Source organism: Scyliorhinus torazame, chromosome 18 (genome assembly GCF_047496885.1).
Source record: "Scyliorhinus torazame isolate Kashiwa2021f chromosome 18, sScyTor2.1, whole genome shotgun sequence".
Taxonomy (NCBI): domain Eukaryota; kingdom Metazoa; phylum Chordata; class Chondrichthyes; order Carcharhiniformes; family Scyliorhinidae; genus Scyliorhinus; species Scyliorhinus torazame.
Genome location: NC_092724.1, coordinates 44,991,288 through 45,007,736, shown reverse-complemented (window position 1 = coordinate 45,007,736; position 16,449 = coordinate 44,991,288). Strand labels below are relative to the sequence as shown.

The following is a 16,449-nucleotide window of genomic DNA, read 5'->3' as shown; positions in this document are numbered from 1 at the left end:
TGTCTTGATTTCCTTTTGATGGTTCTGTATCAGAAAATGTCAAAGGTTTTTTAAAATGTTCTCACTCTTAGTAAAACATTCCAAAGTGTTTAACATGTAAAGTGGACTGCGTATGTCAATGTAAGCAGTTGTTTGTGGTATTAGGTGATTTAATAATATACAGTAGTGTACCTTTAGAAAATTTAACATCATAGCATTCAATGGTTATTTGTCATAGTTATATTTTAATTATTTGTTTTTGGCAAATGTCCCTGATAGAAAATGAGACGAGCATCCCATAATATCAGAATTAATGTACATCAAGATCAAGAGCAGTTGAAAGGAAATGTTACACCTTGTAACCATCGCAAAGAAATAACCTGAGTCCTAGATGTACACTGATTTACAAAAGGTTATTCTCTCCACTTTTACTTCTTCGTGCAACTATTTTCGTCCTTCTTGTCCTCTGAGTTCCAACTTGCTGTATTCAGGCATTACCCCCACCAAATAACCACTCTTCGATAGACCATTACATGAGTGCAGGATGGCTGTGCAACAATGGGGCATTATAGCATTGCACTGATCTGTAGCCATATCCATACACATCTCTTATAGCAATGGCAAACAAGAGCTCCAATTGATTTCACTCTTTTAGAGCCTCGGGAGATAAACCTTGATGCTCCAGTAGTCCCCTGGTAGAGATCGGCTAACTCAACACAAACTGCGGGCCAAACCTACTAAATTCGACTGGCCCAATAAGCATAATAAACGGTCAGAGCAGCAAAGGGGAAACTGGTCTCTCCACTTTAACACACTTCAAAATGAAATGGAAGAAATGATTAGCCTTAAAGGCGAGAAATGATGGAAGTAAAGTCACACTCTCTCAAAGGAGGAGGGAAGTGGAATACAATGCTCCATCGGCTGAAGCGCTTGCCCTTAAGTTGAATCTGAGAGTTACATGGGTCCAGTTGGCACATGGTGATGTTCTGTAAAGCTTAGTCAACACTGTCTATCCCTTTATCTCCAATTAGCCAATTATGTGGTATGAAGTTATTTGCTCTTGAAGAAGGAAAAGAGCAGGTCGAACTACTACAGGCTGATTGTCGAGAAGGACTGGGTAAAATGGGAAAGTGGTTAAATACTGACTACATGGTATATCACCAGCGTGGGTTCAATCCCTGTGCCGGCTGACGTTATTCATGAAGGCCCTTCTCAACCTCCCCCTTGCCTGAGGTGTGGTGACCCTCAGGTTAAATCACCACCAGTCAGCTCTCCCCCTCAAAGGGCAAAGCATTCTATGGTCATCTGGGACTGCGGCGACTTTACTATACTTTAATATTTGGTATTACAAGAAAACAACTTTATTTTTCCTTATGGTCTCTGGGTCCCACAATCAGTCTTCTGCCTCTCTAATTAATCTTTGTTAAAGTATTTTGCATTTTGGTCTGAAGTTCTGCTGCCTCTTCTGATGCCTCGGTGTGAACAGAATGTCTTGATCATTGCAAGGAACTCAGAGACTTAAACTGAGTGGCAATCCCTTCTTTGGCCACCAGCCCAGCTGTAGCGCCTGCTGAACTTTGACCCTGCTTCTGTTGCTCCTGGATGCTGTAGTACAGATTGGTGGATTTGTTCCTGTATTGGTATAAATCACTATAACCCTCAAGGTCATTCAAGCTACTGGAGGAACGTAAAAAGGCTGGTACAGGGGAATAAGTGAGGCTTGAGTCTCGGATCAGCAGCTGTGAAGGCTCACTTAAGGAACTTTGCAGTGAGCCGTAAAAGGAGTTGTATTGACTCTGGTACTCAGATCCATGCAGGTTGAGTTTGGATACAAGGGGTTTTCCAACACTGACTGTTTTCTTCTCCTCCAGGGAATCCTCCATTTCTTTATACTGATATTGCAGGCAAATGGAAAAACTCAACTCTTTCTACAAAACAGGGAGACAAAATCAAGAAGATAATTCATTTATGTGATTGCTGTCCCCAATTTCCTTTCCCCTTGCCCCATCACATTATTGGGGGTCAGTTTCACCTTTGAGTGCAGTTTCACCTTTGAGTGCAGTATCATACACAAGTTGCCTTTCTCAGTGTGTGCCCAGACAGTGAGTGTCATTGGAGTGAGTGTCATTGGGGTGAGAGCCATTGGGGCGGCACGGTGACACAGTGGTCAGCACTGCTGCCTCACAGTGCCAGGGACCGGGGTTCAATTCCAGCCTTGGGTGGCTGTCTGTGTGGAGTTTGTACATTCTCCTGTGTCTGCGTGGGTTTCCTCCGGGTGCTCCAGTTTCCTCCCACAGTCCAAAGATGTGCAGGTTTGGTGGATTGGGCATGTTAAATTGCCTCTTAGTGTCCAAAAGGTTAGGTTGGGTTATGGCCTCATTCTGCACTATGGTGATGCTATGACTAATTGGTCTGATAGGGTCCATGCCCGACACATGGGAACAAGAGTAGGCAATTTAGTTGATCGTATCACCCCTTGACCTTGAAATTTCCAGGGAATTTTCCTTGCGCAATCTCTCCTTCATGGATACATGGAATCCAGGTATCGTTCTGGCAAATCTACGCTGCAGTCCTCCCAAGCCCAATATATCCTTCCCAAGGTGTGGTGTCCACAGCTGAACACAGCACCTGTCATCCTGCCATTTGCAGGGGTTAAGATGCCGTGAACATACTTCATACTGAACATATTGGCCAGTGAACATACTTCATACTGAACATATTGTCCAGTGAACATACTTCATAATGGGAGTAAATGAGACAGGTTCCAGACATTTCCAAATTAATTGCCAACTACATCTGGGCGTTGTTCTTCCAGATGTGGAAACCTCCTAACTCTTTACCTATCTCTCCTGAGCAATGACATCCTTCAAATTCACACCCCAAATGTGAAAAAGCATGTCCTTGAATGCAGTCATCATAAAAAAATCTCCATTACATGCAATTAGAGTCTTAATCTTACCCAAAATATAATTGTTCTACAGTACCAGCATACTATTTAGCAGTTTGGCTTGAGCTTATTCATGATTCACAAAGAAGCTCATGCATTTTTAAAAATAAATTTAGAATACCCAATTATTTATTTTCCAATTAAGGGGCAATTAAGCGTGGCCAATCCACCTAACCTGCACATCTTTGGGTTGTGGGGGTGAAACCGATGCAGACATGGGGAGAATGTGCAAACTCCACACGGACAGTGACCCAGTGCAGGGATTCGAACCCGGGTCTCCGTGCCACAGTCCCAGTGCCAACCACTGCGCCACACGCCGCCCTAGCTCATGCATTTTTAACCCTTCACCCAAACACAAATCTGTTTAAACAAATGAAAACCTGGAAAGCAGTAGCTCACTAGCTGGCTGTCCATCTGCCAATCTCCCAATCTATATTGTGCTTTCGAATCCGACGACCAGGATCTAGGAAGTCAAACTCTTACTTTTAGGTTCTTTTTCTCATTTGTAATCCCTTGATGGCGATGACCAGGTATTTTAAAATCAACCTCAATAGAAACCGTTCCAGGTTCTGAAGATATTTCAGGACCAATAAGGTGAGGGATGGGTGAAGAATTGGGGCCGTGATGAGTGACTGGGTTTACAAAAGCTTTGTGAAAGGTGGTTGTAACTGACAGGAGTTTACTGTTCTCCAGATGTGGCCTATCCACAGCTTTGTATAGCTGTACTGTACTTCTTGTATTCTAACACTTCTACACATAACGTCCAGCACTCCACCAGACATTTTGATTAGTTTCTGTACCTGCCATGGCATTTTAATGATCTATACACATGGACCCTTGCATCTTTTTGGGCCTCCACTGGTCTGGATCTTTCACGATTTGGAAAGTATTCTATTCTCTCTTTTTTAGATTCAGAGAGGATAACCCCATCTTACTGACACTATTTGAAATGTACAGCACAGACAGAGGCCATACAGCCTATCATGTCTGTACCAGAGCTGTCCAGCCTAGTTTCCAACTCTTGGTCAGTTGCCTACAAGGTCCAAGCATTATGCAGAACAAGTCTTGTTTCTATGGTTACCATGTTCTGTCAAAATTAGCAACACAACAGAAATAGTTTTTATATATTGCCTTCAACATTGTCACAGGACCATTAGAAAGCAAAATACGTCATTATTGTGACCACAGGCACTTTCAGGCAGTGACCTCCTGACCCCCCAATACCCTCTGGGTGAAGAAGGTTCCTCTTGAGCCCCCCTCTAATCCTAGGGTGGCACAGTGGCGCAGTGATTAGCACTGCTGCCTCACGCCATCGTGGACCCGGGTTCAATCCTGGTGATGGGTCATTGTCTGTGTGGAAATTGCACATTCTTCCTATGTCTGCGTGGGTCTCACCCTTACAACACAAAGATACGCAAGGTAGGTGGATTGGCCATGCTAAGTTGCCCCTTAATTGGAAAAAAACCGAATTGGGTACTTCAAATTTAAAAAAAGAACTCCCCTCTAATCCTTATACCAATTACTTTAAATCTAATTATTTCACTCTCTAATAAAGGAAATAAGTTCTTCATATTTACTCCATTTAGGCCCCTCATAATTTTAGACACCTCCATTAAATTAACTTCTCCACAGCCTCCTCTCTCCAAAGAAAACAACTCCAACCTATCGACCTTTCCTTGCTAAAATTCTCCAGTCTGAACAATACCCCTACAAATCTCCTCTCGAGTACAATCCCATCTTTCCTGCAATGTACAGTTCTTGTACAGCTTCCCTGTTCTTATATCCTATGACTTGGCTAAAAAATGAAAATACCCTGTATGCTTCCATAATTATCTTTTTAACCCGTCCTGCTGCCCTTCAGGGATCTTGGCAAGCACATAAAGGTCCTTTTGTTTTATACTTCTCAAAATTGTACCATTTATTTCCTTGCCTTGTTTGTTGTTGTCAAATATATTGTCAGGGGCAGCACGGTAGCATAGTGGTTAGTGCAATTTCTTCACAGCTCTAGGGTCCCAGGTTCGATTCCCGGCTGGGTCACTGTCTGTGCAGAGTCTGCACGTTCTCCCCGTGTCTGCGTGGGTTTCCTCCGCGTGCTCCGGTTTCCTCCCACAGTCCAAAGATGTGCAGGTTAGGTGGATTGGCCATGCTAAATTGCCCTTAGTGTCCAAAATTGCCCTTAGTGTTGGTTGAGTGGGATTACTGGGTTATGGGGATAGGGTGGAGGTGTGGGCTTGGGTAGGGTGCTCTTTCCAAGAGCCGGTGCAGACTCGATGGGCCGAATGGCCTCCTTCTGCACTGTAAATTCTATGATACCTCACATCTTTCCAGATTGACTTCCCGCTGCCACTTTTCTGCCCACCTGACCAGGCCATTTATACCTTCCTTCCTCACTCTCAATTCAAAACTGATACCTTTCTGATCAATACTACACTGATGCATTTACTTACCAAGCCAATGGGAAGCTATGAAGTTATTGATTTTATGGTAAGCTGATGTGACAGCTTGGCTCATTTGATAACAGAAGGTTATGGCATCACGACCCACTCTCTGATCTATAAGTACAGTATAATGCAGGCTGACATGTCAGCTCATTACTGAGGGAGGACTTCACTGTTGTCCTTTGAAGGAGATATTAAACTAATATTCGGGCAGTGTTTCAAGTGGACACTAAACATCCCAGAAGACATAAGCATTTCCTGGAAATCACCCTTCCCTCAACCAAAAACAGCTTAGTCGGTCACTCGTCTCATTGCTGCCTGTGAGATATTGTTGCTGACACATTAGGGCAACACGATGGCACAGTGGTTAGCACTACTGCCTTGCAGCGGCAGTGACCCGGGTTCAATTCCGGCCTTGGGTGACTGTGTGGAGTTTGTACATTCTCCCCGTATCTGTGTGGGTTTCATTCGGTGCTCCGGTTCCTTCCCACAGACCAAAGATGTGCAGGTTAACTGGGGTTACATGATTAGGAGGAATAGGGCGGGGGAGTGGGCCTAGGTAGGGTATGCTTTCAGAGGATCAGTGCAGACTTGATGGGCCGAAAGGTCTCCTTCCGCGCTGCAGGGATTCTATGACTTCATCTATATAACATACAGAACAAGGTAATGCTGTATGTAAAGCACTGTGAGGCATTTTGATACTGTATAAACACAAGCTGGTAATTTAGGAGGTACCAATGTTTCTGAGAGAGTATGCTTACCCTTAGCTTCTGGAGGCCACTAAGCCTGGTGTAGAGACACTTATCTGGATAGGCAAAGTTCCTGACGGTGTTGAGGATGCTGCCTGTTTCCTCAGGACAGTCTTTGTTTGTGCGCTTCAGGCCGATGTCTAGGTCCTATGATTCAGATAGTTAAAGAAAATCACTTGGTTAACCAGAATTCTGCCATAAATGGGGCCACCCCATCAATGTAGCACCAAAACAGATACACAGCAAATATTCCAGATTTGTTCTTTACTATATATCACACACCCCCCCCCCCCCCCCCCCCCCCCACCCCCCTGCCCTCCACCCCTCTCCTGAAAGTGCTGAATCACTTGCTGAGGTGCGATTCGCCCTCTGCTACCTCATGGGCAATCCCCATGATCTAAGGCAGCATATTCTACCAGGGGTCAGTGGATAGCAATGCGGAGCACAAACTCTGTCTCTCTTTCCTCTGCTTAACCCAGAAGCACTGAAGTCAACTATAATCTCAATGCCTCCTCCAACTGAGAGCATAGACCAGGCATCAATCCTGAATGTAGTTACCTGTGCGGCATGCCGTTAATTACCCATTAGGCTATCAGGAGAATGGCGAAAGTACAAGTTTCCTCAGAATGACAGGAACCTAGGCTACGTTTTCCGACAATCATTTGTGCTGAGTCATTGATGCCGCTGTGAGATGAAGCTGGAAATTACCAAAGAATTATTGTCCATACCTGAAGGTTGGACACATGTTGCTGTCACAATTATGAATGCAACATTATGAGCCAGGATATGAATCACCTGTACTTCGACACACCCACAGCCAGCAACAGATACACACCCACAGACAGCAACAGATACCCATCTTTGGTTTTCGTTGCCTATTAACCCCCTCTCCAGAGCTGGTGGCCCCAGCCTCCAAAGACACCAATGTAATGTAAATGGGGATTATTATATGCTGCCCTTCTGAAAATCCTATTACTGTTGGGGTATACTTAAAACCCACAAGTTCCATAACAGTGCAAAGCAATGTTAAATTTGGAGCTTCCATTGGGTGTGATGGGCTGAACAGACTCCGAAGCAAAGTGGAGTAAGTCTCACTCCCCCTGGAGTCAGCCTCCCTTTCATTTAGGTGCCAGGTTGGGTCCTAATTCTGGATTCAGGTTGGAGTTGCATTATTACTGCCACATCAGTGAGAAACAAACCACTTCACGCCAACATTGTCATTGTAGCATCAATGATCCTTGAAAGAAGAATACCGAGAAGCCTGCCGCATGGTTCCGTACCTCTGAAAAATCGGCCAGTCTGGCTTCACATTTAGTGATGTCCTTCTGAGTTTGTTCTATCCTGGTATAAATAATCATGATGTTTGAAAACTCAGCTGCAAATCCCAGACGAACTGTGACTCCACATTCAAAATGGACATAACTGCTCTCTGGAAGAGCTAGAAAGAACAGAACGATTGGACAGAGAGCATTCTGATCACATTTAGATGAATTCACATCTCCTAAACCCCCAACATCACCACCAACTGCCCTGACATTCAGACCCATTGCAGGCGCCTCAAAATTGTAGAACTCCTTACCTACCCCATAGCATCAGAGGACAGGCTATTGGTGAGAAAGTGCCCCTGGATAGCACTGATGACAACTTTGTCCATTCTCTTGTCAATGATTGAGAGTAGACTTGTGGGGGAGTAATTGGCTGGATTGGATTTGTCCTGCCTTGTGGGCAAGACATGGCTGGGCAATGGTTCCACAATGTCGGGTAGATGTCAATGTTGCAGCTGTACTAGAGCAGCTTGCCTAGATGCGGGGCCAGTTCTGGAGCACAAGTCTATCCACGGCAACCAGAATATTCTTGGGGTACATATCCTTTGCTTTATGCTGTGTGTGCAGCTGTTTCCTGATATTGTGTGGTGGGAATCAAGTTGTCATCTTTAATTCTGGGGGCCTCAGGAGGAGGCTGAGATGAATCATCTAGTCTGCAGTTCTAGCTGAAAATAGTTGAAAACGCCTCAGCATTGTTTTTTTACACTCACTTGCTGTACTGAATCATCAATGAAGTTAAGGAAATTCATGGAGTCTCCTCCTCCTCCTATTAATTGTCTATCACATTGATGACTGGATGTGGCAAGAGTTTAGAGCTGCTTAACATGCATATGTAATCCTATGTTACGGTTTCACCAGATTGACACCACATTTTCGTGTTGCCTTCCTGGCATGCCCTTTAACATTCCTCATTGAACCAGGGTTGGCCCACGAGCTTGTTGGTAATGATAGAGTGAGGGATAATATGTCAGGCCATGAGGTTACAGACTGTGGTTGGATATAATTCTGCTGCTTCCTATGACCCACAGCACCTCATAGATACCCAGTTTTAAGTTGCTGAATCTAATCTAAATCTGTGATAGGGCCACTTAACGCAATAGAGGGTATCGGCAGTGTGGAGAGTGGATCTGGTCTCCACCAAGACTGCATGCTGGTCACCCCTACCAATGTTGGCATGGACAGAAGCATCTGTGACAGCTAGGTTGGTGTGCACAAGATCATTGGTTTTTTCCCTCAGGTCGGTTCTCTCACCACCTGCTGACAGTACAGTCTGCATAGACAGCTTTGAGTTCAGGACTCAGTCAGTAGTGGTGCTACCGACCATCTTGAGTAATGGTCAAATAAGCTGTTTTGTCACATTGGTTTTCTCAACACCTGCTCCAGGCCCATTTTGACCTGTGGATGGCCAGCTCACCTGTAGTGATGCCGCTTAGCCACTTTTGATGTTGGACATTGAATTCCCCCATCGAGAGTACAATCTGTGCCCTTGCTACCCTCAGTGCTTCTTTTGAGTGGTCTTCAACATGGAGGAGTGCTGAAGGTGGCAATCAGCATGAGGCTTCCTTGCCCATGTCTGATCTGACAGAGTCAACGTTGAAGATTCCCCACGTCACTCCCTGCCTCTGAGAATACCACTATGCCACCATCTCTGGTGGATTTGTTCTGCTGGTGTGACAGAACATAACCTCAGGGTCGTGATGGAGGGGTGTAGGACATTGGTTGTAGATATGATTCGGTGAGGGTGACTAAGTCAGGCTGTTCTCGATTAGTCTATGGGACAGCTCTCCAAATTTTGACACAGCCTCCCTGTCATTAGTAGGGAAGAGCTTGCAGGGTCGACGGGGCTGGGTGGGGTGCCTTTGTAGTGTCCTGCCTAGGTCAATGCCAGATGGCGCATTCGGTTTTATTCTTATTATTCTTATTAGACTTTTTCATTTTTTGCTAGATATTTCAGGCACTATTTAAGAGTCGTCCACATTGCTGTGGGTCTGGAGTCACGTACAGGCCAGGAAGAGTAATGACAGCAGGTGGATTTTTCTGACCGTGCTTGCCAATGGGATCTTCCAATCCCACCAACGGTGATCTCCTGCTGCTGGGGTGGGGGCTGGGGCGAGGATCCGCCCAACAGATTTTCTTCCTTATAGAATATTAGTGAAGCAGATGGGCTTTTCTAAAAAGAAAATCAGGCAGTTTCATAGTCACCATTGCTGGTCCTAGTTTTTCAATACACTTTTATTTAATTAACTGAATTTAAATTCCCCAGCTCCTGAGGTGGGATTTGAAATTGTCTCTGGAATATTAGTCCAAGCTTCTGGATCACTAGTCTAGCATAGTATTCACTATGCTGCCATACTATTAGAGCTTTTAAAACCTATCATCACCTAATCACTGCTTCCAGAGCAGCAGTACTTATCTTTAATTTACTTCGGCCGCAATGTAAAAATTCCATAGAATCCTTACATTGCAGAAGGAGGCAATTCGGCTCATCGAGTCTGAACCGACCCTCTGAAAGAGGACCCTTTCTAGGCCCGCTCTATCCCCATAACTCCACCTAACCTGCACATCTCTGTTCTGTGGGAGGAAACCGGAGCACCCAGAGGAAACCCATGCAGACACGGGGCGAATGTGCAAACTGGCGTTTGTCATGATATTCGAACACACACATCATGATAGACACACCAACAGACAAATCAGAACACACAACACCACAACCAATGACAGAAAGATATAAAAGCACAGACACGACCCCCGGTGGTCAGTATTAGCTGCAGAGGAGAACCAGGACACATCTATTGCAAAACACACTCAGGGAGACAGCATGTGCAGAGTATCCAGAACGAACTGTTTTATAAGAGTTATAATAAAATAGAGTTGTACCACATACAACTGTGTTGGCTCATCTGTGCACCAGAGCACCCAACACCACATGGTACCGGAGTGGATCGATACCTGCCGGCATACCTCAGTGTACACAGACAACCAGCAGTGCCCAGGCATGATGTACGAGCTCCCGGTTCCGCAGGCGCTCCAGTGCCACGGCGACCTCCACGAAAACTGGCGGCGATTCCGGCAAAATTTCGAATTGTTCCTGGTGGCAGCTGAACTCAAAGACCTGGATGATAGGGAAAAAATTGAATTTCTCCTCACCGTCGCCGGTGCAAGGGCAAGAGAAATATTCAGAAGGTTCAGGTTCTTCAGGAGGCAGCAAAGGTACGATTACCAGGCAGTCCTGGGCAAATTCTCCAAGTACTGTGAAGAATACGCAATCCAATGGGCACTTAAAGGTAAGAAAAGCTGCAGTACTCACCTCGTGGCTGGGATCCCGGAGCCCGAAATCCCGGGCCTGAGAGAAGGCTGGGTCGAGGTCGGCGGCCATCTTGCTAAAGGTATAACGCTAGCACAGTTGCGCGAGAAGTGCGCAGAACCGGAAGTTTCGTTTGCGCATGCGCGAGATGCTGCGCATGCGCAGTCAAGAAAACGGCCATCGGTAAAGGAACAGCGATCTGAGCATGCGCAGTCGCCTCCTACGTGCTACATACCGAGCGTCAGGATGTCAGAGGCCCCAGACTGCACCAATTTAAAAGGGAAATGTCCCAAATCCAATTTAAAAGGGAAACGTCCCAAATCAAAAAAACAAAAATCTGTTAAAGCTGTAAAACAACCTTCCCTCACCTGGAATGACAGCACAGTGCCGCAAATTGACCCAGGAGATGAATTTGACCTCCGAAGAACCCTCCGACAAGCAGTTACCTACGCACAAGCCGATGATTCCGACCTTGAATACTTCGATGACGATTTTTACAGTGTTTCCGGACCTCGCGAGCCCAATGATAGCTCCGTGGTCCTATATGACTATGACTCGGACGAACCTTTCGTGTTGCACATTGGCGGCCCCCACATTGAATCCGACGCAGATGCGGATTCATTTTTCGGATTTGAGGATCTTCAATCCAGCAGATATGACGTTCCAACTTATCAGTACCGGATGATGCTGCAGCCTGACATTAACAGACAGGGAGCAGTGCAAGCACACGGAGAGTGCCCTGCTGCCACACAGAGCGTGGTCCACGTCCCGCTCAACGTTCCCGACTCTATGAAAGAAGACATGCAAGACTCCAGAGTGCAGTCCTCGCATGAACCAGAAGTGACTCCAGTGTCACAAGCTTCCACAGCAAGCTCGTGGACAGACTCCACAATTGCAGAAATGCAAGACTCCAGAGCGCTGTCCTTGCACGGGCAAGAAGTGACTCCAGTGTCACAAGCCTCCACAGAGAGCTCGTGGACAGCCTCCACGATAGAAGCAACGCAAGACTCCAGAGCGCAGTCCTTGCACGAACAAGAAGTGACTCCAGTGTCACAAGCCTCCACAGAGAGCTCGTGGACAGCCTCCACGATAGAAGCAACGCAAGACTCCAGAGCGCAGTCCTTGCACGAACAAGAGGTGACTCCAGTGTCACAAGCCTCCACAGAGAGCTCGTGGACGGACTCCACGATGGAAGGAACGCAAGACTCCAGAGCGCAGTCCTTGCAGGAACAAGACCATGAGGGTCTAGCAACCTCTCCTGACCAACCAGCGGCAGACGATGCAAGTCTGCCATGCTCACGTGAACAGCAAGAAGGCTATAACAGCCTACCATGCTCCACTACACAGCAGCATGACCATGACGGTCTCTCATGCTACAATGAAGGGCACAGCGCTGAAGACTGTTCAAGCCCAACTGAAGACAAGCCAAAGGAATCGCCTCGTCCAAGCCCGAAGAAAAAAGGTTTATGCGCTGACCTTCAGGATCACTGTAGCCGAACAGAGATTAATAATGCTGCACGGCCACAGAAGGATGCTGAGGATTTGCTAACGAAATTAATTGAATGTTTAACTTGCAAGGAGCAGACTGAGAATTGCCAGTGTTTTAGTACGGATCGAAAAAATGGACAAGACATTGATCCTCAGGTAATGGAAATAACACAACCTGAATCATATCTACAGCAGGGACAAATGTCTCCCTTCAACACAATGCCGCAAAATCCCAACTTCGGAGACCAGCAGTCAGTCAGTAATGACTCTTCAAACCTTGAGCAGAACATTGGAGCAAGAATCCTGAGGACACCGACATCGAGTAGCCAGATAACGAATTTAAAACCCACAGCAGTTTCAAGTGAACCAAGTGTGCTTTCCACTAATGGTGAAGATGCAGATAAGGTCGACCCGATTATCCATTGTACCACACTAACCCCAGTGATTAAGCAGTTATGTATGGGGAGTATAATGTGGGCAATTGAGAACAGTAAAAGAGAGACTGTGACCATGCCAGTCCCAGCAAAATCAGACCCAGAGACCATGAAGGCATGTACATTAAACAAAGTTACATATGAGGTACCTGAGAAGAAAAGTGAAACGGAATGTTCTTTGGAAAATGGTACAATGTCGATAGAAACAGTGGATCCTATATTCGAGACCATACATATGGGAGAATTTGGGGGTAATAAACAAGGTTCTGCAATGTCTGGGGGAAGATTTAAAGTTCCAAAGAAGAAAAGCCCAAATGAAGGACAATGGCAAGACAATGACAGTCCACCGACATGGTGTGCACCACCAGATGAAAACTCTGACAATTTACCCAACCCTAGTGAACAGCAAGCTGCTAATGACGATCTATCCACGGGATGTGAGACGAGTGACGACAGCATCCCACTTCCCATGCAAAAGGTGCAAGGTGACAGACCTCGCCTAGTGCGTACCGAGGCACTCGACGATCACGGTGGGACCACTGACGACTGCGGTGGCGGCGCACCGCTTCCACCCTCGATGGCTCGAGCCTCTCCACTGGTTGGTGCATTCCTGCATGTTCCGACTCCAGAAGTGCAGCTTCAGGGAATCTCGGCTGCCTCCAGTGAACCTGTTGGGACTCCGGACGGGGGGCATCGACGGAAGGCAGACCGGACTCCAGATGGGGAGCAGCCAAGCGCCGACTCTGATTTGCGCACGCCAGACCTTGCTCCGGACGGGCGGTGTCGCGGCCTCGATGATGGCACGCTCAGGGTGACGGCAGATGCCACGGCGACAGGGAATGGATCGCGTGGCAGTCCCACTGGGTCGGCAGTGGCAACCAGCACCGGCGGTCCAAGATGGACACACCAATTCGCGCCATCGCCAGACGTTGATGCGAGCAACAATTCTCTCTCCAAGGCGACATGCTTCGACGTTTCTCTGCGGAGTCGCCCTTCCGGCACAGCAGGTGGCCGGAACCAGCGTACACGGTCTTGGCCAACTTCCACATCTGGCACAGTCATCGCCTTGCATGATATTAGTGATGGTGCTACTTCGATGGCAACGACCCATCGGCTACAAGATGCCGTCCACCACAAACATAAAAAGAAAACAGACTCCACCTTGTTCCTGGCATGCAGGGCGGATGGATTGGTGCGTAGGCGCAATCAGCGGGCTTTGTGCCGCCTTCCACGCTCGCAACTGCACCGTACGCACACGCCGGATCCTCCACTGGTTCCCAAGGATGACTTCGTGGAGATGCCACGGATCATGCCCCTTCCATCGCCACCAGAACCAAACCACAGCCAGGGCACCACTAACAAAGATGTTGAATGTTATATTTGCACGAATGAAAAAAACAAGCACTGCACGAAGTACAACAAATGGAAAAGTAGAGACTTCGGCAACAGCATCACCTCCAACAGTCCAAGGTGAACCAGTGTGACCCCAAATCTCCACAGCTGAACCGGCTTGAGGACCAGCCCATTCTTGAGGCGGTCACCCATTAGACTGGACTTATAACGCTGTTCATACGTTCAAAAAGTCAAACACTTCTGTATTATAACCTGTTGTTGTTTATTGTTCCAGATATCGTCTGACCGGACCAATGTTCAAGTTTTTTTTTTCTCTCGTATCCAAGTTTTGTTATGGTACAACCTTGTTAGTGTGACGCACCCGACATCGCCCCATGTAAATAGTTACGTCATAAACACACGCTGTACACAACACACACACACACTCTTAGATGCACTCACGACACAATTATATTTATAACCACGTAGGCACTTATCTTTGTAAAAAGGGGGGATGTCATGATATTCAAACACACACATCATGATAGACACACCAACAGACAAATCAGAACACACAACACCACAACCAATGACAGAAAGATATAAAAGCACAGACACGACCCCCGGTGGTCAGTATTAGCTGCAGAGGAGAACCAGGACACATCTATTGCAAAACACACTCAGGGAGACAGCACGTGCAGAGTATCCAGAACGAACTGTATTATAAGAGTTATAATAAAATAGAGTTGTACCACATACAACTGTGTTGGCTCATCTGTGCACCAGAGCACCCAACACCACAGCGTTATGAGGCAGCAGTGCTAACCAATATGCCACCGTGCCGCCCTCTCTGATATTCTTTCTTTTTAAAAATGTTTTTCCAATTAAGGAGCAATTTAGTGTTGCCAATCCACCTACCCTGCACATCTTTGGATTGAGGGCGAGATCCACACAGGCACGGGGAGAATGTGCAAACTACACACAGACAGTGGCTCGGGGCTGGGTTCAATCCCGGGTCCTCGGCGCTGTGAGGCTGCAATGCTAATCACTGTGCCACCGTGCCGCCCCCGCCCCTAATTTTCTTTCTTACTCGTAATCCCGTTGTCCCCTGGGTTTGGGAGCACTTTAACGTGGTGAATAATTTGCTTCAATCAATCCCATTTAATCCCTCCTGATGTTTCGGAACTTCACCTTAAAGGTTCCCCGTTTCTAAACAAAACAACAGGACCAACTTCCTGAACCTTTCTTGAATTCTGCACTCTGAGTGCGAACTTCACCATCCTCTCTCACCGCGTTATTTCACTTTCCATGATTCAGTTCCTTGCTGCGCTAAACCAATGCTTGTAATAAGAAGGCTTTGCCATTGAGGCAGCAACAATTAATGTTTCAGGGAGTGACTTTTTAAGGGCACCGTGACTGTGTGGTACTGAGCCACACAAGACAGAAAGATTCCGGCTTTGATTCACTCTGTGACGAGTTGTCCAATTTCAGTTGGGGGAGCAGTTGTTAAGACCACAATTACCCCAGGTCCTGGGCCCTAACAGAAGATGTCTACCAGGCTTTGGGCCTGGTATGGTCAACAGGTGAGGACGCCATTGGGTATGGCAGCGATACCTTTCAAACAGACTGCTAGGACTAATCATATCCCACGAGAACAGGAGCTACTTGAACATGGCATATGAGCCCGCGTGCTCTTTAGGGGAGCACCCCCGTTAAGACATTTACAAAAAGACAAATTTATGCCAAACTCCAGAGAATTGTTTTCCTCTTCTACATGTTCAGTTCTAGAAACAGAAAAACATTCAGCAGCAGTTGAAGCATTAAAAGGAGTGAACACTCTCGTACCATGGGCCTTGGCCCATTGCAGATTCCTCGCTGAATACTCATCCTGAGAGTTGGGTGGTTTAATGCGATCTCTCAGCGACCGTCTCTCTGACAAACTGCTCCGGATTTCCAAAGCTTGTCTTCCTCTTGTAAGTGCGCACTTCCCCATATCTGAAATCACAAAAGGGAAAGAGACCGTGTGGGAGAAAGCATTGCGTTTCTTAACTCATTTATTCAGCCTGGTGGCTTCTTCAACTGCACATTGCAGCAAATTCTATCTCTTCACCCTCCCGCTTAAAATGGAGCATCTCAAATTCCCATTCAGTACTGATGATTCCCTATTTTGATACCAGTGCTTTTTGAAATCAAAGAGAAAATGCTGGAAAATCTCAGCAGGTCAGACAGCATCTGTAGGGAGAGAAAAGAGCTAACGTTTCGAGTCCAGATGACCCTTTGTCAAAGCTGGAGCTCCTGATTTATGCTCATTGTACTTGATCGTTTAAGATTGGGTGTGGACTCAGAATAAAGTAAACAGATACCAAAGGGCTGAGTGGTAAGCTGGAATGCAGACATTTTGTGATTGCAGCGATATTTTAACTGTTGCACAGTTAGAAACTAGTGTAGACTCT

At 46.5% G+C, this 16,449-nt stretch overlaps 1 protein-coding gene across 1 annotated transcript in view; it reads right to left on the bottom strand.

Annotated features, from left to right (window-relative positions):
• Positions 1-204: 204 nt before the first annotated feature.
• The window catches only part of malt2 (MALT paracaspase 2), a 133,782-nt gene continuing 117,537 nt past the window's right edge, over positions 205-16,449 (bottom strand). The window contains exons 14-17 of the mRNA XM_072482696.1: positions 15,842-15,991; positions 7,394-7,551; positions 6,126-6,260; positions 205-1,907 (exon numbers count right to left, since the gene is read on the bottom strand). Of these exons, the coding sequence (XP_072338797.1) occupies positions 1,476-1,907; positions 6,126-6,260; positions 7,394-7,551; positions 15,842-15,991 (875 nt within the window). The 3' untranslated portion in view covers positions 205-1,475. The remainder of the gene's footprint in view (positions 1,908-6,125; positions 6,261-7,393; positions 7,552-15,841; positions 15,992-16,449) is intronic.